Below are 24,493 nucleotides of genomic sequence, written 5' to 3' on the forward strand. Positions count from 1 at the left end.
CTTGGAAAATATCTTCTAGGGAACCTTTCCCGTAAAACAGAACACAAAAGACTTTCCACTCTTATCTTTTTCTATTAACATATAGTGAATAGAAACTTTGTTAGAACAGTGAAGACCCTCCTGACTGTCATTACTGAAACCTGTGCCAATGATTGTTGAGAGGGACAATTCAAAACGTAGGATCACAGTTTCTAGCCAATCTGTGAAAAGGTGAAGCTTTCAATGGTTTTGCCCATTTTGTAGTGTTAATATATACTATTGACTCTGTAATGTTCTTTGGAGTCAGGCAGACATGGTTGTGGCAGCATGCTTGTCCACTTTTCCATTCTTGTTTATTCCATAACTTTCCTTGGACTCAGGCAGACACGGCTGTGGTAGCACGCTTATCCGTTTTCCCATTCTTGCTTTTTCTGTAATATTCTCTGGACTTGGGCAGACATGGCTGTGGCAGCATACTTGTCTACTTCTCATTTTTGTCTTTTTGAATACATGCTGAATAAAACTTTCTTTTTGCTTAACTAAGCTTTGTGATGTTTTTCACCCTACAACAAAGTACAGCCAGAATACTCCTTAGAAGCGAGGATGATGAGACTTTGTCTCATGTACTTTGGACATGTTATCAAAGGGACCTGTCCCTGGAGAGGGACATTATGCTTGGTAAAGTAGAGAGTCAGTCAAAGAGATGAAGACCCTCAATGAGATGGACTGACACAGTGGCTTCAACGAAGGGCTCAAGTACAACGATTGTGAGGAGGGTGCAGGACCGGGCAGTGTTTCGTTCTGTTGTACATGGTGTCACTATGAGTTGGAAACAACTCAATGGCACCTAACAACAACAAATTTTTACGGGAGCAGATTGCCAGGTCTTTTCTGCCTCAGAGCCACTGGTGGGTTCAAATGGAACCATTTGGTTAGCAGCTGATCACTTAACCATTGCACCACAAGGGACAGAACTCACCTTTTGGAGACTGCAGATGAGATTTTGTAACACAGAGACACATAGGTGGCACCAAGTGTTGAAACCAGAGGATGATGCTAAGAAACAAAGGCCAAGGAAAGTGAACTCCCCTGAGGAAGGAGGAAGCAGGAAAAGCAGTGATTCAGGAAAAAACAAAGTTGCCAAGAGTTTTAGGCTAGTTGGGTCCACACAAAGTGGTGACTGAGGGCAAAGTCTGTGGAACTTTACAAATGTTTAAATGTCTTATCAGTCGTGTTTATATAAACCCTCCCTTCTCTTGTTTTGCAATAAGGCATCCACTGAAGGATTTTAAGCAGGGGAGCGTCATGAACAGACCTGTATTTCAGGAAAAAAAAAAAAAAAACAACTCCAATGGCCAAGTAAAAAAACCACTTCTAAATTTTATCCCAAACATATAATCTAAAGGGCACCATTCCTTATGTCCAAAGTGAATTCTTCCAGAATTATTCCTCCCTCCTCAATTCTCATCCTATCCCTTCAGTCTAAAGCATAACATCTCCACTCCACTTCTATGGATTCTCTCTCTCCAGGTTCTCTCCTACCTGTCCCATCCTCACCACATGCTCATGCCCAAAACAAGGACTCACCTGAACTGGCCTTCAATCTCCTGCCTGGTCTCCCCACCTCCACCCTTACCCCCCAGTGACTTTTCCCTCTGGTTACTTCTTCACATAGCACTGCCAGAGGCCACTACCGTGCTTCCTACCTGGCAGTCATCAAAATCACCTAGGTGAACTTTGTAAAAAAAAAAAAAAAATCCCAGGCCTACTTAATCTGAATGGTTGACAAAACTCCTCAGGTGATTCTGAGTCAAGGTCAGGTTTGGGAACTACAGCTCTATGGCGAGGCTACAGGAAGTTTATCAGCACCACCTGGAAACTTCTTAGAAATGTACTCTCGGATCCCACCCAGGACCTGCAGAATTGGAATCTGCAGTTTAACAAGATCCTGAGGTGATTCTTATGTTAAAGCTTGAGAAGCACTGCCCTAAAGTGTTATCTGACCATTCCACAAATATTGACCAGTTTCCCTATGTACAGTAAAACTTGTGAGAGCTGGAATCTATGTAAGGTGGAACCCTGTCAGAGAAGGCAGACTCAAATATTATCCACTAATAGAGGATGATAGAATAGTGGTAAGACTGCACCCTGTCAAAGGCAGAAAACTTGAAAGACCCAGAAAAACAAGGCAGTCCCTTCGAGTTCCAGCCCCAGGTTTCACTGCAGTAGTCCGGGAGGGTCACAGAGCCAAGTTCCCTGTTTTGAGAAACTCACAGAACCATCAACCAGCTTCCTGGTTGAAACTCACCATTGCTCCGATGCCTTCAGACAAAGTTCAGACATTTATGGCCTGCTGGGACCAAGTTTCATCCTTTGTCACCAGCTTTACTGTCTATCACAGGAGCCAGGCTGGTCCACTCACCACTCCTGTCTAGCCCATGCTTTCCTGACTACACAGCTCTCACAGCCCAGGTCACACTCAATCCATCTCTGCCTGGAGAAATCCTTGGAGGTCCATCAGAAATGTCACCTCCTTCTCCTTGGAACTATCCCAGATTTCCCCTGCAGTGGTGAATGAAAGGAATTCCCATAATACTGTTTCTACCTTCTTGTTATTTATCTCATTGCACTTGGTCTTAGCGTCATAGTGCACCTGTCTTAGCTACCTCAGTAAAGAAGAGAGCAAGGTACTCAGCTTGCCTCTCCAGTGGCAATAAGCTAATAACTGGCATATCATCTAAGTTCAAAATAATAATTAAAATGTTTTCAATTAAATCATGAATGAGTATAATAAGTTAAAAACTAACCAATCTTCTTCACCCTTCCCATTGCAAAGTTATTTAAATATGAATTTAAGGGCCTCCTCTCTTAAACCCATGACATGTAATTTCTAAATTATGTAACATTTTGTGTTTTCAGTATACGAAAAATAATCAAAGACCGAGCAAAGACTGAGCATGCTGAAGATGATCTGTGTCAACTACTTTTCTGTAGCTGGGCATATAACTTCATAAAATACAACATAAAATTTGGAAACACTTCAGATTTGTGTATAATCAACTAAGAAATGGGATCAGAAGGAAAAAGATAAGTAGACAAAAACATGGAGAGGTGCCTATACCAAAAACCCAGCTGCTTTAAAAGTAACAACACAATACTCTGGATATTTTTAAGAGGATTAAACATTGCTAGAATTCCTGTTTCAACCAAAGTTTGGAAGTTCTGGTCTTTAAATATATAATCTCCTTATTTTCATCTGAGGAAAAACTGCAGGTATGGAGGCCAGGATCTCATTAGTGGGAATGGAGGGGGGGGGTGTTGTTTTCAAATAGGATCATGCCCATCTTGCAGTCTACTGGGACACAGCAAATCCAGTTTAAAAAAAAAAAAAAACCCAAAAACCAAACCCATTGCGGTGGAATCAATTCCGACTCATAGTGACCCTACAAGACAGAGTAGAACTGCCCCATAGAGCTACCAAGCAAGGATCGCCTGGTGGATTTCAACTGCTGACCTTTTGGTTAGCAGACGTAGCTCTAAACCACTATGCCACCAGGGTTTCCGAGCAAGTGAAAGACGGGCTTAATTGTATTTACTTGCTAATTTGTGAACAATTTCACATGGGTTTCACCGCCATGATCGAGGACAGGTGAAATTGTGCACCGCAGATTGGTGGAAAGGTGAAACCCAGGTGGCATAGTGGTTAAGAGCTACGGCTACTAACCAAAAGGTCAGCAGTTCAATCCACCAGGCGCTCCTTGGAAACTCAATGGGGCAGTTCTACTCTGTCCTGTAGGGTCGCTAAGAGTCGGAATCGACTAATGGCAGCGCGTTTGGTTTTGGAATGCCTTCTTTATAGGGTAACTCGACCGTGTTGGGCAAATACATCGTATAGTTCCGAACATCCTGAGCTCTCTAGATTACATCGGGGCTCCAGCTGGGTGAGCAGAGCGCTGACCCACCATCCTCCGGACCTCCAGGGCCATCCTGGCACCTGTAGGGACGCGGACTGTAAGCGGGTATACATGCGAAGCAAATCCACAGGAGTTATGCCCTCTTCCCAGTCTCCTTGTCAGAGAAGGGGGCGGGGGGCAGACTACCCGACCTCGCGCCTAGGACACGCTCTGGGACCCAAACTGACACTGGCCCCCAGGCCCGGAGTGGTTCCTGGACCTGGTGGGGGCACCTCGTTCCCCAGGCAATGCCTCTGCCGGGGCTCCCAGTCCAGAGAGCAGGACCGGCCCGCGGGAGTGGGGGGAGCCCACTGACCTGGGTGTGGGGCCGCGACTCCTCTCCGGGCGACTCAGGTGTGCGGGCCTCTCCCGTGTCCCTCCCACCTCCAAACATGAGAGCCGGGAACCGAGCTTCAGGCCACTGACCCACCGACCAACTAACCGACCAACCAGCGGACCGACCGGCAGTGGCCGGGTCCGGCGCCCACGTGATGGGGGCGGGGACCCACGGGAGGCTCGTCCCGGAGCGTCCGCTCCTCCATCCCTGGGACCTTCCCCTGGGACCGCCCCTCTGCCATTCCCCACTCCCCCCGCCCCTCAGGCCGGGACACCGTCCGCTGAGACCCGGCGGCACCGGGTTCCCGCCCCCGGGACTTGCCTTGTCAACCCCGCCCCTCGGCCGCGCTCCGAGTCCCGGCCCGAAGCCCCGCCTCCCTACAGACCACGCCCCTCGGCTGGAGCCCCGCCCCGCTCATTGTACCGCCAGTTTACGCACCCTTCCGGCCGCAGGGAGGCTCCTAGGAAGTTGTTAGTAGTCCTGTTCCTAGGCCCCTGATCTTTTCATGCTCCCAGGCTGCAGGGGATGAATGTGAGGAACCAAAAAAGGAACTTTCGCCAAGAATTGCACAGAGAGAGAAGCAAGAGAAAAACTGGACTGAAGGCACACCTAGAGCACCGACCGCTCAGGTTTCCGGACTTCCCCAGCCCCCTGTGATAGCATGGAAACTGAGGTTCGCCTGGGCGCAGCCTCCTTCTTTCCTTTCTGAGCCTCCCAAGTTGGAAGGCACCGGGTCACTACAGGGCCCCGCTGCGCTGGAACCCCGCGACGTGGGGTGGAGGTTCCCTCTAGTGGTCGGTGTCAACCAGAGCCACTGGCGTTCAGAGGTGTGAACAGCTGAAAACAAGAAGTGCTTCCCAGTTCCTGGGCACCAAGGTGGATTTTCAAGTAGGCCCAGGAAAAGCTTTGATGAAATCTGACTACAGGAATGGATTCTGGAAATAAGGCAAAACTGGGACCAGGAGATCTAGTCCAAAACCTACCCATCTGTGGCCTGAATCTGCTTTGATTATACTGTTAGGTTGTTGCCTAGCCTGGGCTCCTCAGTGCAGCTGACTCAGATCCCTGTGGGCCTCAGATGTCAGCAACACCAGGGACTCTGGCATAGTCTCCAGCACTGGCAGGAGTCACCACAGCCCTGGCCTAAGTTTTTATCTACGTCTCTATGGGCTGCAGTGTTAGTGAACTCCAAAGGACACATCTTTTCTCAAACCAACTAGACCCTTGTCTGAAATTACCAGTGTGTCCAGAAGACTTTTACATTTGAACAAAACATAAGCCACCCTGGCAAATATGGTACATTTGGTCACTGCAGGAACCTGGCCAGTGGCAGACCAAGGGTAAAGCCAGGAGAGGAAGCCTGGGGCCCACAAGAGTTGTGTTACAACTGGACACCCTTCAGTTCTCTTTCACTTCCTTAAAATAGCAGCAGGGAGGCTTTTGTGGACAAAGGCTGCTACGGTTCACAGGAGTTCATGAGTGTTTCCAAACCCCATTACTGCCAGCAGACCCACTTCCCTGACCCCAGCTCCCAGAAAATGCTAACCTGTCTGTAGAACTTTAACAATACTTCTAAAAAGTACAAAAATCCAATGGTGTAAATCACTGGTTCGCAAGCTTTTCTGCCCTTTTGGAACCATTGGGGGAGGGGAGGCTTAAAAAATACTGATGTCTGGGTCCCACTGCCAGAGGTCCTAATTCAGTGGTCTGGGGGCATGGCCTGGGCATCAGGGTTTTCAACATCTCCACAAGTGGTTCTTACCTGCAGCAAAGTTTTAAGAACCAATGGTGTAGGTCACGGGACTTCCATCATCTTAAATCCCAACAAGAGACCCCAGAACTGAAACATTCACCTGAAAGAAGCCTAAGAGGGTTTCAAAGACTTAAATGCTATCCCTTTCCTGCTCTGGCCACCAGGAAACAAAGTGGCACATTAACCAGGGCTTCCTGGAGAAAATATCTTAATCCAAAAGAGTGATTATAGCTGCAGGGATTTAAGGCACCAGGGTGGGTTGTTGGGGGCAGCTGTGCTCTACGGATCTGTCACATCCAAGCAACGTTACAGTCTACCTGTGCCTGCAAAGAAATGATGTACACAGGCCTTGCTCCTGCTGACGATGTCACTCCACCCTCATCTGTGAGGACACAACATTCCTTATCCCTGTGAAATAGGTAATGTCCCTGAACCCATGGAGTGGGTAATACCACCATGTTTATTTATTCATATGTGCTTCATTCCACAAAGGATTTGGGCTGTCTGTGTCACTTTATTAGAACTGTGGATAATTACGCTATATCCACAGGGTGGGTAATTCTATTCTCGCAAAGATTTACTCAAATGCTATTTAAAAAAAAAAAAAAAACATTGCCATTGAGTTGATTCCTACTTATAGCTACCCTATAGGACAGAGTAGAACTGCCCCTTAGGGTTTCCAAGGCGGAGCTGGTGGATTCAAACTGCTCATCTTTTGGTTAGAAGCCAATTTTTAACCACTGCACCACCACGGCTCAAATGCTATGGGGAAGAAACAAAAATCTCTCTTCACTGCCTGTGATTTCAGCCTGAGCTTGGCAGAGACAGGAAAGCAGCTGCAAAAACACAAAGCAAACCCTCTCATGTGACCAACCTGGAAAGACAGAGGCCTCAGCACATGACACAGACTGGCACTGCAGCCTGCACTTGTGACCCAGTCTCAGCTGGACTGGATAAATGCATGGGAAACACTTTGAAGAAGCCCCTCTGAGAGGCACAGCTGTCCTCTGCCCTCTGTGCCACATGGCATGCCTGCGGCAGCAGGGAGCTTGCCTGCTAACTGGCATTTATCCAATTGCAGAATATTTACCGAGGACCTCAGTGTGTTGGGGATTGCACACGGTAAACCCAAACACAGGTGGGACTCTCTGAAATCTTTTATGCTGAGGGTATATAGGCAAACATAACCTGATGAGGTTTATTTGCTTAGTGTCAGTTTTATCGTATTTAAAGCAAGAAGGGGACTACAAGGCAAGATGAGGCTAGAAGGTGGGATCCTATCCCTTAGGTTGGTCTTCTGGAAGAAGGAGCTTTTGAACCACCTATAGGCAGGTCTTGTGCAGACATGAAAACTGGCTAAAGGGGCAGATCATTATTTTTAGGCTGAAACGATGAATGAACCTATTGCTTAAAAAAGCTTGGGAGAACAAACATGTTTGAGGCTTCACTGGATACTGGGAAGACTATGGGATTTGCAGTATTTTCTAGCTCTTTGTTTCACTTTGTCACTGTGTTACTTTGAATGACTTCCCTAAACTCTCATCTCTCAAATGGCAAGTATAAGGCCTGTTCTGCATATCTCACAAGGATGAGATGAGAATTAAGTTATATAACATGTACGCAAACATTTGTAACTGGAGGGTGCTATTCAAATGTTAATGTTATTACTCTTTATTATTACTTCACCCTGGTTCGGTGGAGGGGCGGGGTTTGGAGAAACAGAGATTAAACATCAATAAGAAATAGTACTTTAATTGGGCAATGAAAAATGGAAAAATATCAACAGGCATTTGAGAAAGAGATAAGAACTTGAGCAAAGGAGAAAAAAGCTAGTTTTGTATCTGGGGGGTGGTGTACAATTCTGGTTGCTCTGGGCGGCAGGGGGATCAGAGTTAATGCTGGAGAGCAGTAAAAGAAAAGGCTCGAAGTAAGCAGGATCAGAATGTGGAAGGGTTTGAGAGCCAGGAGGTTTAGATGGTTAATGGAAGTTGTTGGAAAATTCTGAATGACAGACTCTTATCTAAGCTCTTGGAAGATACCTAAAGCAGTGACATCTGGGAAAGGATGACAATCCCACTTCCAGACCCTATTCCTGTATGTGGTTAGTGGGATGCTATATTGCGAAGGAGCTGTGGCCTAGTGTCCTGGAGAGCAGCTACCAAGGCCACTGTGCTCTCCCTCCTAGCCATCATGCTTTACTGCACATGCAGTTTTCTCTTTGTCTGGAGTTTGTAAATGATCTGGTTTCCATCATTCCAGGCATATAGCTGCTTATCTCTGGGGTTATAATGGATCATAGAGTGACTTCTCTGCCGCCTGGGGAAGAACAAGTTGGGCAGATGCTCCTCAGTGACAGCGCGCAGCGGATCATAGACACAGGTGATGTGATGGGGCCCATGGCCACTATAACTGTAGACCACGTAGAGAACCCCACACAAGAGAAATGAGGCTTCAGCATCCTGACTTCTGCAGGGAGTGTCCCATGAGTGCTCCACTCCCAGTGAGTCAGGCTCGATTTTTGTGAGGACCAAATGGCCTTGGATGCCTGGCCCTGAGTGGATGGCCCAGAGCCCATGTTCATCCACAGCCAGGTCAATGTAAATTGAAGGGGAATGCTGATACGCCAGCGATCTGCCTGCCCCTCCTGGAAGCCACATTCGATCTTCCACAGCCCTCTTCTGCAGATTATATTTGATTATCTCATTGGCAGTCCCTTGGTTGTGAAAAAACAGGAAACCATTGTAGATCACTTGGCCTGTCCCCTGCCAGGACAGTGTTAGGATTAGCTTTCGGGGGACTGGCTTCGTGCTACCCTCCACGAATGTGCGCATGTTTGCAAATTCCCAAACAGTGTTGTTTCTGGATCCAATTAAGAAATAAACCTTTGGAGAGTTGCCGGCACCATCTTTCATCCAAGAGCCATCTGTGTCCACAGTTTTCTTCACTATTTTCAGAGACTTTATGCCCATCAGCATGTTGTCACAACCTGGTCAAACAGGAGAAAAGGGGGAGGTTACTTTATATACATGAGATGTCTGCTTTCTGGAAAGGCTCATCAGGCTAGGTAAATCCTGTTTCCTTCTAACTCTAATACTGGTCAGAATGAAATATTCACAATTATGTTGTGAAATGATAGCCCTCAAAAGAAGAGCTTCCCTCTGAAAGTCCTAGAGCAAAAATAGAACACAGGCATGCATTTCATTCATTTTCTTGAGATAAAAGACATTAAATCTCAGCAAAAACCCAACTTCATTTTTTCATCGCCTTTTTGTCACAGGTTCCCCTCCCCTTTGTGTCTAGAATAGAATTATCACACATAGTTGATGATCAATCATAATTTATGGTTTGATTGAATGAATCGAAGAAAAATGAATAAATGAGTTTCTGTCTGTGAAGAGAGTTGTAGTCTAGGTATAAGGGTCCACATTTTATTTAAATCAAGATATAAACAGCTATTTGCTGTTTCAGAGACCTTGTTCACCCCAGAGTACTTGGAATTGACACAGTGAGAATGACTTAAGTGTGAAGCCACATAATTCAATCCCATTTACCAAGATTTTACTGGGTATCTACTGTGTACTTAGTTTACAATGCTCCTGGAACAGTTCTAAGTATTGGGGATAAAAAATATAATAACCCTAAACCTTGAGAAGATCACCTGAAATTATCCTCCCCCACCCCCTTCTCCTGCATCAATAGTCTCTCCTTCCCTACTGGATAATTCCCATCAGCAAACAAAGAGGCTGTAAGATCACCCATCTTGGAATAACCTTCCAGTACGGCCCCATTTCTTTTTTCCTCTTTATAAAAAAATTCCTTTTAAGAGGAATTTCCTCACCTCCAATTATCCCTTCAGCCACTCTAATCAGGCTTCAGTTCTCCACTAGTTTGAACTTACCTGCACAGTCCACAATATCAGTTCTTGTCAAAGTCACCAACAACCTCTATGTTGCTAAATCCAAGGGTCAACTCTCAGTCTTTATCCTCTTCAATCTCTCAGCAGAATTTGACTACTTGATCACTAACCTCACCTTGAAACTCTTTTTTGTATGTTTGTCCTCTCATACGTCTGGATTTTTTTCCCTTGGCATCTACTGCTGGTTCTTTATCATCTTCTACCTTTAAGTACTCTAGCCTCAGACCTCGTCTTTTCTGTATCTACAATCACTGTTTAATCCACTTCATTCCATCTGGTGGCTCTGAATACCACGTAAATTCTAAATGATGGTAACTTCCAAAGTTATAGCTACAGCCCCAATCCGGATGTCTGTTCTGCCCCAAACTCATTTATCCAACTGCCTACTTAATGTCCCTACTTTGACATATTCAAGCTTAACTTGTCCAAAACAGAACCCTTGCTTTTATCCCTAAAATTCTCTTCTTCTTACTCTTCCCATTTCAGGCAAGAAGCATAAACCAGATGTCTTACCTACAAGTCATCCTGTATGCCTTTCTCTCTATTCTCCACCTTTAGCAAGTCCTAGTGGTAAAACTTACCTTCAAATATGATATTATAATTTGATTAAAATGCCTAAATATATATCTCACTTTCTACCACCTCCTCTTCCACTGCACTCCATGAATCATCACCTCTTGCCTAGACCACTACAATAGCCTCTTAACTCTTGCTCACCTACAGTATGTTCTCCATATAGCACTAGGTGTGAGCTTTTTAAAAACATAAGTTGTGTTATAGACATGTTAAACCCTTCCTCCTATCACACTTAGAATAAAATCCTAACCCCTTAGGACCTAAGGACCTACATGATATGGCCCCTGCCTGTCTCTGTGACTTTTTCTTCTATCCTTCTCCTCCTTGCTCACTGTGTTGTGATTACATTGGCTTTCTTGGTATCTTGTGAGCATGCTACACTTGTTTCTGCCTCAGGGTTCTGGCACTTGCAATTCGTTCTGCCTGGAGTGCTCTTTTCCTTGATCTTCCCACAGTTGGTTTCTACTTATCCTTCAAGTCTTAATTTCAGTATCATCTTAAAAGGCTTCTTCTGATCACTCTAAGTATGTCCACCCTAAAATTATCTCCTATAGCACCTTTCTTATTTCTTCGAGATCACTTATCACACTGTGTAATTGTTTTATCTGTTTTATTTAGTAACTATTATCTATCTCCCCACTAGACTGTAAGCTCTATAAAAGCAGGACCGCCTTTGTCTTCACGTTTACTATCACACCCCAATGCCTAACTCAGTGTCTTGCTGGTTTAGTAGATATCTGTGGAAGGAGTGAAGAAAATAGCTTCATTTAAGCAGATGCTTTCTAGCATCTAAATAGTGCTGTGCATTCGAACTTCTCACCGCAGGCCTATCCTAGGTAAATAGTCATTTGTAACGTACTCAAAAGCTGTTAAGATACTTTAAAATCCATTATTTCATTAAAAAGCTGACACAAGGTTCTCATCAAGGGAACACACAGCAGAGTGGGGGGTAGGGAACATCCTGAGCTGGGAAGAGTCAAGTCCTAGAAAAGCCAGTCCATTCATGATCATGTCATCATTGGCTGCTCCCAGAGGCGCAGAAGCTGTCCTGGCCCAAGCTATGGCCAGGGCCAGACTTGGGGACAACTGTAGAAGTCTCTCAGCCATCAGCTGCCACCATGTCCCCCTGCTGACATGAAGCCTCAGGATCAACACTGGCCTGGTTGACCTGGGTTGTAGGAAGCCAAACCCCTGGGGAAGTCAGAGAAACCTGAGGCCCCCTGGGAACCTCATACATTGCAGAAGCAGTTAACAGAAGGAGCCCGCCACGCACAACTACTGAGTGCTACAGGCTGTGGTGTGGGAAAGGAAGGAGCAAGCTGCCCTATTTACTATCTCTGCCTGGACCCAAGGCACCTTTTTTCAGTTTCACAAGCTGAATATGTCTCATGTGAACACTCTGCTGTTTCTAAATTGTGTGGTGACAACAGAGAATGAGTGACCATAGATAGCTTTTATGGGGAAGAGTCTATGGGCCATTAGAGAAATCTAGAAGTGGCTTTCTATTATGGTACAAGCACAGTGACTGGGGAAGTTAATAAATACCTGACGAATACATATAATATGCTTGGTACTAAGCTGGGCCTTTTATTTACATTAACTCATGTAATTACTACAGTAAGAATAAACCCATAAAAAAAACCCATAGCCATCAAGTCAATTCCATCTCATATAGCGACCCTATAGGACAGAGCAGGACTACCCACGGGGTTTCCAAGGAGCACCTGGTGGATTTGAATTGCCGACCTTTTGGTTAGCAGCGGTAGCTCTCAACCACTACACCATCAGGGCTTCCACAATTAAGAGTAAGAGGTAGCTATTTTAATCCCCATTTTGCAAGTGAAAAAAAAAAATTAAGTCTTAGTTAAGTTACTTGGATATGTCACGTGGCTATAAAGTGGTGGCAATGGGGTCCTCTGAGCAGGGCCAGCCAGGAAAACTTCAGCCAGCCCTGGGGGCATGGTGTTTGCATGTGTATGTGTATGTATATGTATGTGTGCTGTGAGAAGGGGTGGAAAATGGTGAGTCCAGAGATGCCTAGAGGAGGGATAGGTGAAGGCAATAGGCTCCCTGGTGATATGATATGATATCTGCCTTGACTAGGTAGCCCCTGGGCTGCCTATCCTTGCCAGGGAGGAAAGTCAGCAGGCATTCAGTCCAGCTACATATGACTATATCTAAGGACAAGGCACATACATGTCTCACCCACAGAAAATGTTCATTTAAAATGCAGCTGAAACTAACACAAATACTCTTCCTCCTCCTTCTGTTCCTTCTCTATCCCTTTCTAATGCAGAACTCTTGGAGAAATAGCAAATCAAAAGAGTGTTGATATATGGTTTTCATCAGGGAAACACAGTTTTGGGAAAAAAGAAACAGATTTTCCCCATGATCTCCCTTCTGCTTCTCCTACCCCTTACATTACAGATGGGACCTGGGATTAGCAGCCAGAGACTGGGTGGTTTGAACCCAGCCTCTGACTTTCTGTGTGTCCTCCTAAAAGTCCCTTTGTCAATCTGGCCTTTAGTTTTCCCAGCCGTAAAATAAAAGGTTTGGGTGGATGCTCTCTATGCTTTCTTCAGGGCCGATATTCTGCAATTCATATAAATTTCTCTTCTCACTAAATGGTTATGGAATTTGTCTGATTGAAACGGTAAAATCAAAACTGCCTGCTGTGCTTCTCTTGAGAAAAGATAATTAGCTGGAGAAAAAGGTTGAGGAAGGATAGAAAATAAATTTAAAACGTTTGGGTCCAGCCAAGATGCAAATTATTTAACAGAGACAGTAACATGCAAGTCCCACCTGTAAACCAGAGAGTGAAAATCTGTGGTCCCACCTCAGGCAGAGCTGCAGACAAGCAATTAGGAGAGAATGTGGCCCAAGGCCTCATAGTGAATTCACACATGAAGATCACTTATTTATATCTTTTTAATACCTTTTTTCCTTATTTGATAGCAACACTCTCCAGACCTGGTGAGACTTTTCCCTCTTTAGGGGAGTGATGTTTTAGAAACACCAGTCTGGCTGCTGGTAGAGAATGGATTGAGGGTGGGACACAAAGGGACACAGGGCAACCAGGTGCAGAGTCTATAAGAGTGATCCAGATGAAAGATACTGGAATAATAGTGACAGGCCTATGTTATTGATTGAATTGTGCTCCCCCAAAAGAAATATGGAAGTCCTAACCCCTGTACCTGTAAATCTGACCCTATTTGGAAATAGAAATTTTCTTTTGTGTTGTTAATGACGTTATACTAGTGTAGGGTGGGTCCTTAATCTGATCACTTCTCAGTGGTGTCTTCTAAGGGCAGAGACACACACACGGGGAGAAGAGACCATAAAAAGAACCATCTACAAGCCAAGGAATGCCAAGGAACACCAGGGCTACCAACAAAGAAGGACCCTTCCCTAGAGCCTATGGCCTAATTTGGACTACTATTGTTTAAACCCACCCACTTGTGGTATTTTTTGTTACAGCAGAACTAGCAAACTAAGACAGCAAGGAAAGGCAGGTATGGATTCAAGAGATTGTTAGAAAAAGACTTTCAGGCTTTGCCTAATCTCATCTTTGCAGCTTGGGATATACCTACTCATCCTTCAAAACAAAATTCTCTGACTCCTACAGAGTAGTTCATTGCTCCTTCTTGTGTGTTCCAAGCATTCTGTAGAGCCCTCTTCCAAGGCAGCTATTGTGTTGAACTGGAATTGCTTATTCACTTTGTTTCCTTACGAGCACTTAAGACAGGGGATGTATCGTATTTGTCATTTATCCACAGTGCCTGGGACAAAATACATGTCTCCTTCACTAATCAAACCGTAGCTTCTCACTACTCAAACTCAGGAATCAATTAAATTCAGATAATGCGTTATTCTTCAGTGTTCAAATTTGCTATTCCAATTAGTACTATGCCAACTTAGAAGTCAGATAGATTCGAATAACATGGGGTATATGTGGCCACTAGCAAGTGCAATTCCACTGGCTGGGTGACTGCCTCGGTGAATAGACGGCACTAAGGCAGACAGGCTGGGTAAGACATGGGCACTCCGTGAGCCACTGGAGGATACGGCATTGCAGAAGGGCTCTGAGTCCAGGTTTAAGGCTTTAACAAGGCCTGTTGTTGTTGTTGTAAGGTGCTGTCGAGTTGGTTCCAACTCAGAGTGACCTTACATACAAAAGAACAAAACACTGCCCGGTCCTGTACCATCCTCACGACTATTGTTGTGCTTGAGCCCATTGTCACAGCCACTGTGTCAATCCTTCCAGTTGAGGGTCTTTCTCTTTTTCACTGACAAGGCCTAGCATTCACTAAGTGCTCTATATGTTGGTTTTGGTGAATCACACAGAACACTTCAGTAAATTCACATAAGAGGTTTTTCTAGGTTCCCAACCTAAATTCAAAGAATTCCATGGCACCCAGGACCAAACCCCGACAGCTTCCCTTTACTGATGATTAGCAGTAGATTGTGGGAAAGGATATAGATTCAATGCTGGCTATTGCTTGCATGGTTGTGTGTTGCTCCACAAAATGGAGACGGAAACGCCAGGGAAGTTCTTGGAAGCTGGGAAGCTATGTAAGGTATAAGTCTGGCCTGCTTCCACCATGGGACCTCTCCAGCTGGAATCCAACAAAGTCACTCTCTTTCAGATGCCTCCTTTGGGAAAAGGACACCTCTCCATAATCCCCTTACCCTCGTTAATTTTTCTCCATAGAACTGACCACCTATCTGACATAATATAAATTTATCTGTTCATGTATTTATTGTTTGGCCCCCTTCAACAGTATGTAAGCTCCATCAGAGCAGGGATTTTGTCTTATCTGTTTTATTAACTGATGCATGTCCTGCCCCTAGAATAGCATCTGGGAAACACTGAAATTTCTTAATTTTAATTTTGAGTATGGTAAATATCAATAGATATAACCCATATCAACAAAAGTTTTTGGGGGTCCTCAATCGTATTTAATAAATATAAAGGATTCCTGGGACAAAAAGTTTGAGAACCACTATCCTAGAGCATCCAGGCTGCTCAGCACTCACGTGAAGTGGAGCATGGAAATGGCCAGTTCTATGGGGAATTTCTGATCAAACAACCTCCATTTTGCATCAATTATCTGACTGTTACAACATCTCAAACACTCTAAGGTTATAATAATGAACATCTTGCTTTTGTTTACTTCTCATTTAAAAGTTTGAGCTGGATGCTTTTAAAGTGTTTCTTTCTTTCTTTTTGCCTATAATATCCTTACCAAACTAAGACAAATGGAAACGTGCTCAACTTCTAGCTGTGGTTCTGCTATTCTCCTATCTGCCTGGTTAGAAAACACAGAACCATTTTGGGATTTTCCCATGGATTCTTCTTGTGAAATCAATCTCACTTCACCCTGTGTCATCCAGCCTCTCTATGTGTGACATTCTGGGGCCTGCTGGTCTGCACCTAGACTTTGTAGCAGCCCTCTTGCTGGTTCTTCAGCCTCACCTCTTCAAAACCATCATTAACACCAATCCTGGCAGCTCAGCTTTCATATAGCAATTTGCATACACAAAATTGATCCTGATTTATTTCCATGGGAATCAAGATGCTATTAGAGGTTAGAGTGGAAGGGTGGGCTCTGGAGCCAGACTTGGGACATGTTTTAGCCCAAAGAATGTGGTGAAAGTGACCCAAAGGGCCTGCCATTCTTCTGCGCTCTCACTCACTTTCTCTCAGATGCTGGCTTCCTTTATGAGAATAAGCCCAGGTTAATTTCCTGAAGGATCAGAGACCACGTGGAAGAGAGCCAAGCATCCCTGAGGCCATCCTCAACCACCTATCTGATTGCAGATGTGCAAGCAAGTCCAGACGAGAGCAGTCAAGCTTGGCTCAGATCAGCAGAACCACCTAAGAAAACCCCATGAAAAATAATAAATGACTGTTGTCTTAAGCCACTAAGTTTTGGAGTGGCTTAATATGCAGCCACTCCTGCAACAGATAACTGTGGCAACAGATAACTGCTATGGGAAAGGGGAAGGAATTATGAGAAAAGACATGGAGGCAGAGATGAATCTAGTTTGTCTAGAGGGTAGTGAGCATTCCTGGATAGAGCAAGAATGTGGCGGAAGGGCAAAGAAGGGGCTGTTGAACCTCTCTGAGCCACAGTCTTTTCACCTGAAATACAGGTCATACTAGTATCTCCTTTGCAGGACTGTTGTGAGCAATGGATGAGATAACAGATAAAAGGGGTTATACAAATAGTTGCCTCCACTTTCTAATCAACAACTCCTCAATGTCAGAAAATACTGACTTTCTACTCTATTCCAAGGAACCTTGGTGGCGCAGTGGTTAAGAGCTCAGCTACTAACCAAAATGTCAGCAGTTTGAACCCACCAGCCCCTCCTTAAAAACCCTACTGGGCCAGTTCTACTCTGTACTATACGGTTGCTATGAGTTGGAATTGACTCAACAGTAACAGGTTTGGGTTTTTTTTTTTTTTTTTTTTTGGTTTTACTGTTTCAGGCACTATGATAGACTTGGCGACCATAGCGTGAACAAATGCAGGGTGGCATGAAGTATAGGTTCTCAGAATAGCAGGTCAGACAGCATAGAGAATCAGATGCATGGGGATAGGTGGTGAAGGCACAACACAAACCTGAGAAATGTTAAACATTACTGTGTTTGATGGTTGGCTTTTTATCTACTTTCATTGCATTAGTAGATTTTATTTAATTGGCAGGTATTGCTTTCATAGGAGTGGCTAGGCGGCACAGATGGTTAAGTGCTCAACTACTAGCAGAAAGGTTGGCAGTTCAAACTCACCCAGAGGTGACTGGGAAGAGAGGACTGGAGATCTGCTTCTGAAAGATCACAGCCTTGAACACCCTATGGAACAGTTCTACTCTACACACATGGGGTCGCCATGAGTTGGAACTGAAAAAACCAAACCACACCTAGTGCCGTCGAGTCGATTCTGACTCATAGCGACCCTATAGGACAGAGTAGAACCGCCCCGTAGAGTTTCCAAGGAGCGCCTCTCGGATTTGAACTGTTGACCCTTTGGTTAGCAGCTGTAACACTTAACCATTGCGCCACCAGGGAGTTTAACTAACAATAACAACACTTCCATAGAGAGAAACAAAACAAATTGTGTAAAGAAAGCTAGGCTGTGATGACGTTATAAAAAGCTTTCTTTATACATTATTTTATGGGATTTGGTTTACCCTGTATGCTGTGGTTGCCACTGAAGGCAATAGAATAACAACGTGGTAACTCTAGCAAGGTAAGTCCAGTGACAATGTGGTATGATGCACTGAAACAAGCAGAAACTAGTGGCAAACAAACCAGTTTGGAGGCTATCACAGTAATCAAAACTAGAGATGATGGGAGAGCAGGGCAGATGGAAGGTAACTTTGAGAGATATTCACAGGGTTAGTGGAGAGCCAAAGGGATGCTCCTGAGATTTCCAGCACAGAAAAGTATTTGTGGAACTATTCTTTTAACCAAGAGTATAGGGGGAAAGCAGATGGTTTCACTGTTGTTAAGTAAATGAGGAAAAGGCTGGAATCTAAACAACGAGTGGGTGGGAGAAGAAAACTGACCTTCCTGGCCAGGGTTTTAAAGAATGATTTAAATCAGTCATGGTGAGTAGAAGTCATCATCAAATCTTGACTAAGAAAACGTACATGGCTTCATACTGTGACCCCCAAGGAGATCAGACATAGTGAGGTCTTTTGGGCCCAGACATTTAGTCTTAGAGCAGAGGACTTAGACTCCACATGCTTCTGTGACAGCCTTAGAGATGGCCTCTGTGGTGCAGTGAATTACTTAATATGGCCCTTTTAGCCAGTCTTGGTAACTCCCACCAGATGACTCAGTGGGAATACACAAATGAGTTGCATGTGGCCCACCAAGGGGATTGGATAGCTTGCCAAAAGTGTAAATAAGGTGCATGGTACCTGTGTGGGGGTAGGGCCATGCAACTAAGGTATATGGAACCCTAATGAGGGGATGGAAACCGTGGTGGTGTAGTGGTTAAGTGCTACAGCTGCTAACCAAAGGGTTGGCAGTTCGAATCCACCAGGCACTCCCTGGAAACTCTATGGGGTAGTTCTACTCTGTCCTATACGGTCGCTATGAGTCGGAATCGACTTGACGGCACTGGGTTTGGTTTTGGAATGAGGGAATTGGTCAGTTTTGCCATCCCATTAGTCTTAAAAAGAGCCATCCCAGAGGCAGAAAGGAGGGGCCTACTACCACCAAGAAGAGCCAGGTATGAAGCGTGTCCATTGGACCCGGGATCCCTGCACTGAGACCTCCTAGACCCAGAAGACAGAGAGAGTATAACCCCAGAGTAGGGAAGAAGCACTGGCAGAGAAATGGCGGCAGCAGAGGCAGCAGAACCAGGAGACCAGTGCAAGATGGCGCAGTGGGATTTATGGCCCACAAAGTGGGAAAGCTGATCGTCTTTGGGTAGGAGGCTTGCTGGTGGAGTGGGGTGCCCTGGGCACTTCTTGGAAGAGGTAAAAGAGCTTTGTAACATTTGCCTGAGCAGAGCAGAGCTGGGCCACCAGGCTGAGGGGTCAAAGGTCCAAGGGCCAGAGAGAGGTCTGCCTGTGGGCACGACTGAGAAGAGACTGTTCTGATCTAAGAACTGTATCATGAGTCATTCATTTCTGATCCTAATCCTGAATCGTAACCTCTTACTTCCCTAATAGACCACATAACTGTGAGTATGGTCTACGAGTTCTGTGTGGCCGTTGCAGTGAATTACTGAACACAGCAAAGAAGCAGAGAGTACTGTGGGAGGGATGGTTGGTGTCAGAATTGGTTAAAAAAAAAAAGGTTGGAGAGAGGAGGTATGTCTGACTTCCACCATATAGGAATCAGCCTTGGGCTATTGATAATGATTCTCCTCCCCTCCTTGTGAAGTTAGACAAGGAGGTCAGACACCTCTGCCATGCCATTTTTACAGCCTCCCTGGCTCCAGTATCTCCTTCCTATGTACACTCAACCTCCCCTACTGCCAGTTTATTCTGGCCCAGAAAGACCTTTCTAAAATCTCCATCTGAGCCTGATACTTCCATACTTGTAACTACTAAGTAGAACAGCACAATGAAAGAGTATGTATAGTGGTTAAGAGCACAGGCTCTGGAGCCAGTGTACCTAGGCTGGAACCCAACTCTGCCATCTAATAGCCTTGGAAAAAGGACTTCATCTATCAGCGCTTTGGTTTCTACATCTATAAAATGATGGGTAATGATAGTACTTATCTCATAGGGTTGCTGTAAGAATTACATGATATAATCCACAAGTGACGTAAAATGCTTAAAGAGTATCTGATATATTACACAAAACCAAAAAACCAAACCCATTGCTACTGAGTCAATTCCAACTCATAGCAACCCTACAGAATACAGTAGAACTACCCCATAGGATTTCTAAGGAGTAGCTGGTAGATTCGAACTGCCAACCTCTTGTTTAGCAACCAAACTCTTCACCACTGCACCATCAGGGCGCTGATGTATTACAAGCACTCAATAAATATTAAAACAAAGAAACCAGTTGCCATCAAGTCAATTCTGACTCATGGCAACCCCATGTGTGTCAAAGGAGAACTATACTCCACAGGATTTTCAATGGCTGATTTATTTTGGAAGTAGATCACTAAGTCTTTCTTCTGAGGTGTCTCTGGGTGGATTCAAACCTCTAACCTTTTTGTTAGCAGCTGAACACATTAACCATTTGTACCCCACACAGAATAAATATTAGTTAATATTATTTTCATTATTATCATCCCTGATAGCTTGGAAGTGTGAATTAGCTTAGCACAAAGGAGTTTAGCTCTGTCTAGTTCTTTCTTCTCCTCTCCATGAATTCCTTTTTCACCTGAGCTGTACTGAACAACTTGCTCCATAAACACATTGAGCTTGGTTATATTTCTGTGCCTTTACATGCTATTCCACTTGCTTGAAATGTCCTTGGCTCTAAACTGCCCCCCCCCCCCGTAGAGTCAATTCCAACTCATAGTGACCCTGTATTGTAGAGTAGAACTGGCTCCATAGGGTTTCCAAGGAGTGGCTGGTGGATTCAAACTGCCAAGCTTTTGGTTAGGAACTGTAGCTCTTAACTACTGCACCACCAGGGCTCCTCCTTGGCTCTATTATTCACTTAATTCTTTTCTGTAATTGAAACTGAGCTGGAGATGTCTGCCTTGAGAAGTGTTTCCAGCTTCCTGTTACCCCCCTTTTGCTGCTGTCCTGACCCTGTCTACTTAAATGTCTGCCATCTGTGTATCCTTCCAGCAGAGCAGTAATCATTCCGGGCTGTTATCCTGGGTTTACTTAGATGTCCTCTCCACTGCATGCTCTGAGAGGATAAGGATGTTATCCTATTCAATGCTTCAAGACAAATGTCTGGATATGAGGAACAGATTTAGCATGTTAAGGTAGTATGTTAACTGTTATTCATACATTAAACATTGTCGCAATTGTAAGTTGTGTAATGTAATATACGTGGTAAGCACTAAGAAATCACTGAGAAAAAATACTCAGAAGAAAGGAAGCAAAAATATTCATCACAAGAAAGCAGCCAAATACAAACAAAAACAGAAAAGTCATAATAAAAAACAAAGAAGATATGAAACACTCCAAAAACAAATAGTAAAATGAGTGAGGTACACACTTCAATTTTAGTAATACTTTAAACGTAAATGGTCTAAATGCCCCCATGCAAAAGGCAGAGAGTGGCATAATGGATAAAAATGCATGATCCATCCTCTTGCTATCTACAAGAAACACACCTTAGACATAAGGACACAGACAGACTGAAAATAAAAGGATAGAGAAAAATATTCCATGCAACCAGTATACAAGAAAAAGCAGGGGTAGCCATACTAATATCAGATAAAATAGACTGTAAATCAAAATATATTACAAGAGATAAAGAAGGACATTACATAATAATAAAATGATCAATCCAGCAAGAAGACATAACAATTATATATATACACCTAATAGCAATGCTCCAAAATAAACATGAAAGGAATACTGACTAATATGAAAGGAGAAATAGACAACTCCACAATAATAGTAAGGGACTTCAACACACCACTATCAATTATAGACAGAACATCTAAAAATAAGATCACTGAGGACATTGGGAACTCAAACAAAACCACGAGCCAGTTGGACTAACAGACATATATAGAACACTCCACCCTGCATCAGTACAATATACATTATTCTCCAGTGTACATGGATCATTTTCTATGAGACCATATGCTAGGACACAAAACAAGTCTAAACAAATTTTAAAAGACTGAAATCATACAAAGCAACTTCTCAGACCACAATGGTATGAAGATGTCTGCCTTGAGAAGTGTTTCCAGCTTCCTGTTACCCCCCTTTTGCTGCTGTCCTGACCCTGTCTACTTAAATGCCTGCCCTCTGTGTATCCTTCCAGCAGAGTAGTAATCATTCTGGGCTGTTATCCTGGGTTTACTTAGACGTCCTCTCCACTGCATGCTTTGGGAGGATGAAGATGTTATCCTATTCAACAGCAGGAAAAATAGATACATGGAAACTAAATAATAAACTATTAAAAAACTATTGGGTCATAGAAAAAATCGCAAGTGAAATGTTAAAAATTCCCAGAATCGAACAAAAATGAAAACACAGCTTATCAAAATCTTTGAGACACAGCAAAAGCAGTACTCAGTGGGGAATTCATAGCAATAAATGCCTACATTAAAAAAGAAGACCCAAAATCATTAACTTAAACTGACAAGTTGAACGAACAGAAAAGGCAGAGCAAAAGAAGCTAAAAGCTACCAGGAAAAAGGAAATAAGCAAAGATCAGGGTAGAAACAGGTGAAATAGAAAATGGAAAAACAATAGAATTAACAAAACCAGAAGTTGGTTCTTTGAAAGAATTAATAAAATAGACAAATCCCTGGCTACACTTCCAAAAGAAAAAAACCAGAAGAGGCAAATAACCAGAATAAGAAATGAAATTCGTGACACTACAACCAAACGAACAGAGATAAAGAAAATTGTAACAGATTACTATGAAACATTGTACTCCAACCTAGATGAAATGGACAAATTACTAGAAACACACTACCTACCCAAACTAACACAACAGAAGTAGAATATTTAAACAGACCCATTACAAAAGAAGAGATTGAAGATGTCATCAAAAATCTGCCAACAACTACAAAAAAAGCCCAGGAACAGATGGCTACACTGGAGAATTCTACCAAACATTCAGAGAAGAGTTGACACCAAACCTACTCAATTTCTTCAAAAATATAGAAGAGGGAGGAACACTAGCAAACTCTTCCTATGAAGTTAGCCAACCCTGATACCTAAACCAGGCAAAGACATTGCACACAAAAAAAGAAAGAAAGAAAATTACAGACCAATATCCCTTATGAGCATAGATGCAAAATTTTTCAATTCTAGCCAACAGACTTCAGCAACATATCAAAAATATCATACACCATGATCAAGTGGTATTCATACCAGGACTACATGGGTGGTTCAACATTAGAAAATCAATTTATGTAATCTACCATATAAATAAAACAGAGGAAAAGAACCACATGAGCATATCAATTGATGCAGAAAAGGTATTCAATAAAATTCAACATCCTTTCCTGATAAAAACTCTCAGCAAAATAGGAATAGAAGAGAAATTTCTTAACATAATTAAGGGCATATATGCAAAAGCAATAGCCAACATTATACTCAACAGAGAAAGGCTGATAACCTTCCCTCTGAGAAAAGGAATATAACAAGGATGCCCTCAAAATTATACTCAAAGTACTTGCCTGACCAGTAAGACAAGAAGAGAAATAAAAGTTATCCAAATCACAAGGGAAGAAGTAAAACTATATTGTAGGTGACACCATCCCATACATAGAAGACCCTAAAGATTCCTTAAGAAAATTGCTGGAACTTATTTTAAAAATTCAGTAATGTTGCAGGGTATAAGATGAACACACAAAAATCAGTTGGGTTCCTCTACACTAACAGGGTACTCCAAAAAAGAAATCAAGAAAAAGATAACATTTACAATAGTCCCAAATCAATAAAATACCTAGGAATTAACCTAACCAGGGACATAAAAGACTTATACAATGAAAATTATAAAACATTACTACAAGAGACTAAAAGAGGCCTACAAAAATGGAAAGACATCCCGTGCTCAGGGATTGGAAAACTTAATATAGTGAAAATGTCAATTCTACCTAAAGCAATCTACAGATACAATGCAACCCATCTGATACAAATTCCCACCAACATTCTTTACTGAAATGGAGAAACTAATGACCAACTTCATATGGAAAGCAAAGAAACCCGGATTAATCAAAGCGATATTGAAGAAAAAGAACAAAGCAGGAAGCCTCACACTCCCCAAATATCAAAACATATTACACGGCCACTGAAATCAAAACAGCCTGGTGGTGGCTCAGTGACAGACACATAGACCACAGAAATAGAACTGAGAACTCGGAATTAAACCCAGCCGTTTATGGACAACTGATTTTTGACAAGGGGTCAAAATCCATTCAACAGGGCAGAAAAAATCACTTTAATAAATGGTGCTGGCAAAACTGGATATCCGCCTGTAGAAGAAACACTCTAAGAAGGAAGGTGGTACCCAAATCAGTTCCATAATAAAATGGAAATGGTTCATACAAGAACAAGCTACTGGAGGAATGCAGGGAGGCACCCACTATATGCATGAGCAGGTAGTCTCTTTTCCCATAGGTTCTATCCTGGAATCACATGAGAAGCTGCCACAGCCTATTGCTACACAGACAGTGCCCTATAAACAACTTTCTACGGACGAGCAGAAGGCTGCTTGGTTCACAGTTGGCGGTTTCAGGGTACATGACAACATCTGATGTGGAAAGCTACTGTATTAAGAACAGCAGATGGAAAGACCCTAACTGAAGAAGGTAAGAACAGGTCAGTTCAATGGGCTGAACTATATGCTGTTT

At 43.4% G+C, this 24,493-nt stretch overlaps 2 protein-coding genes across 11 annotated transcripts in view; both read right to left on the reverse strand.

Annotated features, from left to right (window-relative positions):
* Positions 1–4,504, reverse strand: part of PPFIBP2 (PPFIA binding protein 2) — a 171,653-nt gene extending 167,149 nt beyond the window's left edge. For 6 of the 10 annotated variants that reach the window (XM_064288481.1, XM_064288486.1, XM_064288485.1 and 3 more), the window contains exon 1: positions 4,249–4,463. The gene's annotated coding sequence lies outside the window, so the exon portion shown is untranslated. Of the gene's footprint in view, positions 1–4,248 lie in introns of all 10 variants that reach the window. The other 4 variants (XM_064288487.1, XM_064288488.1, XM_064288492.1 and 1 more) reach the window with 4 other exon arrangements.
* Positions 4,505–7,078: 2,574 nt separating this feature from the next.
* The window catches only part of OLFML1 (olfactomedin like 1), a 30,618-nt gene continuing 13,203 nt past the window's right edge, over positions 7,079–24,493 (reverse strand). The window contains exon 3 of the mRNA XM_003412042.4: positions 7,079–9,008. Within this exon, the coding sequence (XP_003412090.2) occupies positions 8,218–9,008 (791 nt within the window). The 3' untranslated portion in view covers positions 7,079–8,217. The remainder of the gene's footprint in view (positions 9,009–24,493) is intronic.

Source organism: Loxodonta africana, chromosome 7, assembly GCF_030014295.1.
Source record: "Loxodonta africana isolate mLoxAfr1 chromosome 7, mLoxAfr1.hap2, whole genome shotgun sequence".
Classification (NCBI taxonomy): domain Eukaryota; kingdom Metazoa; phylum Chordata; class Mammalia; order Proboscidea; family Elephantidae; genus Loxodonta; species Loxodonta africana.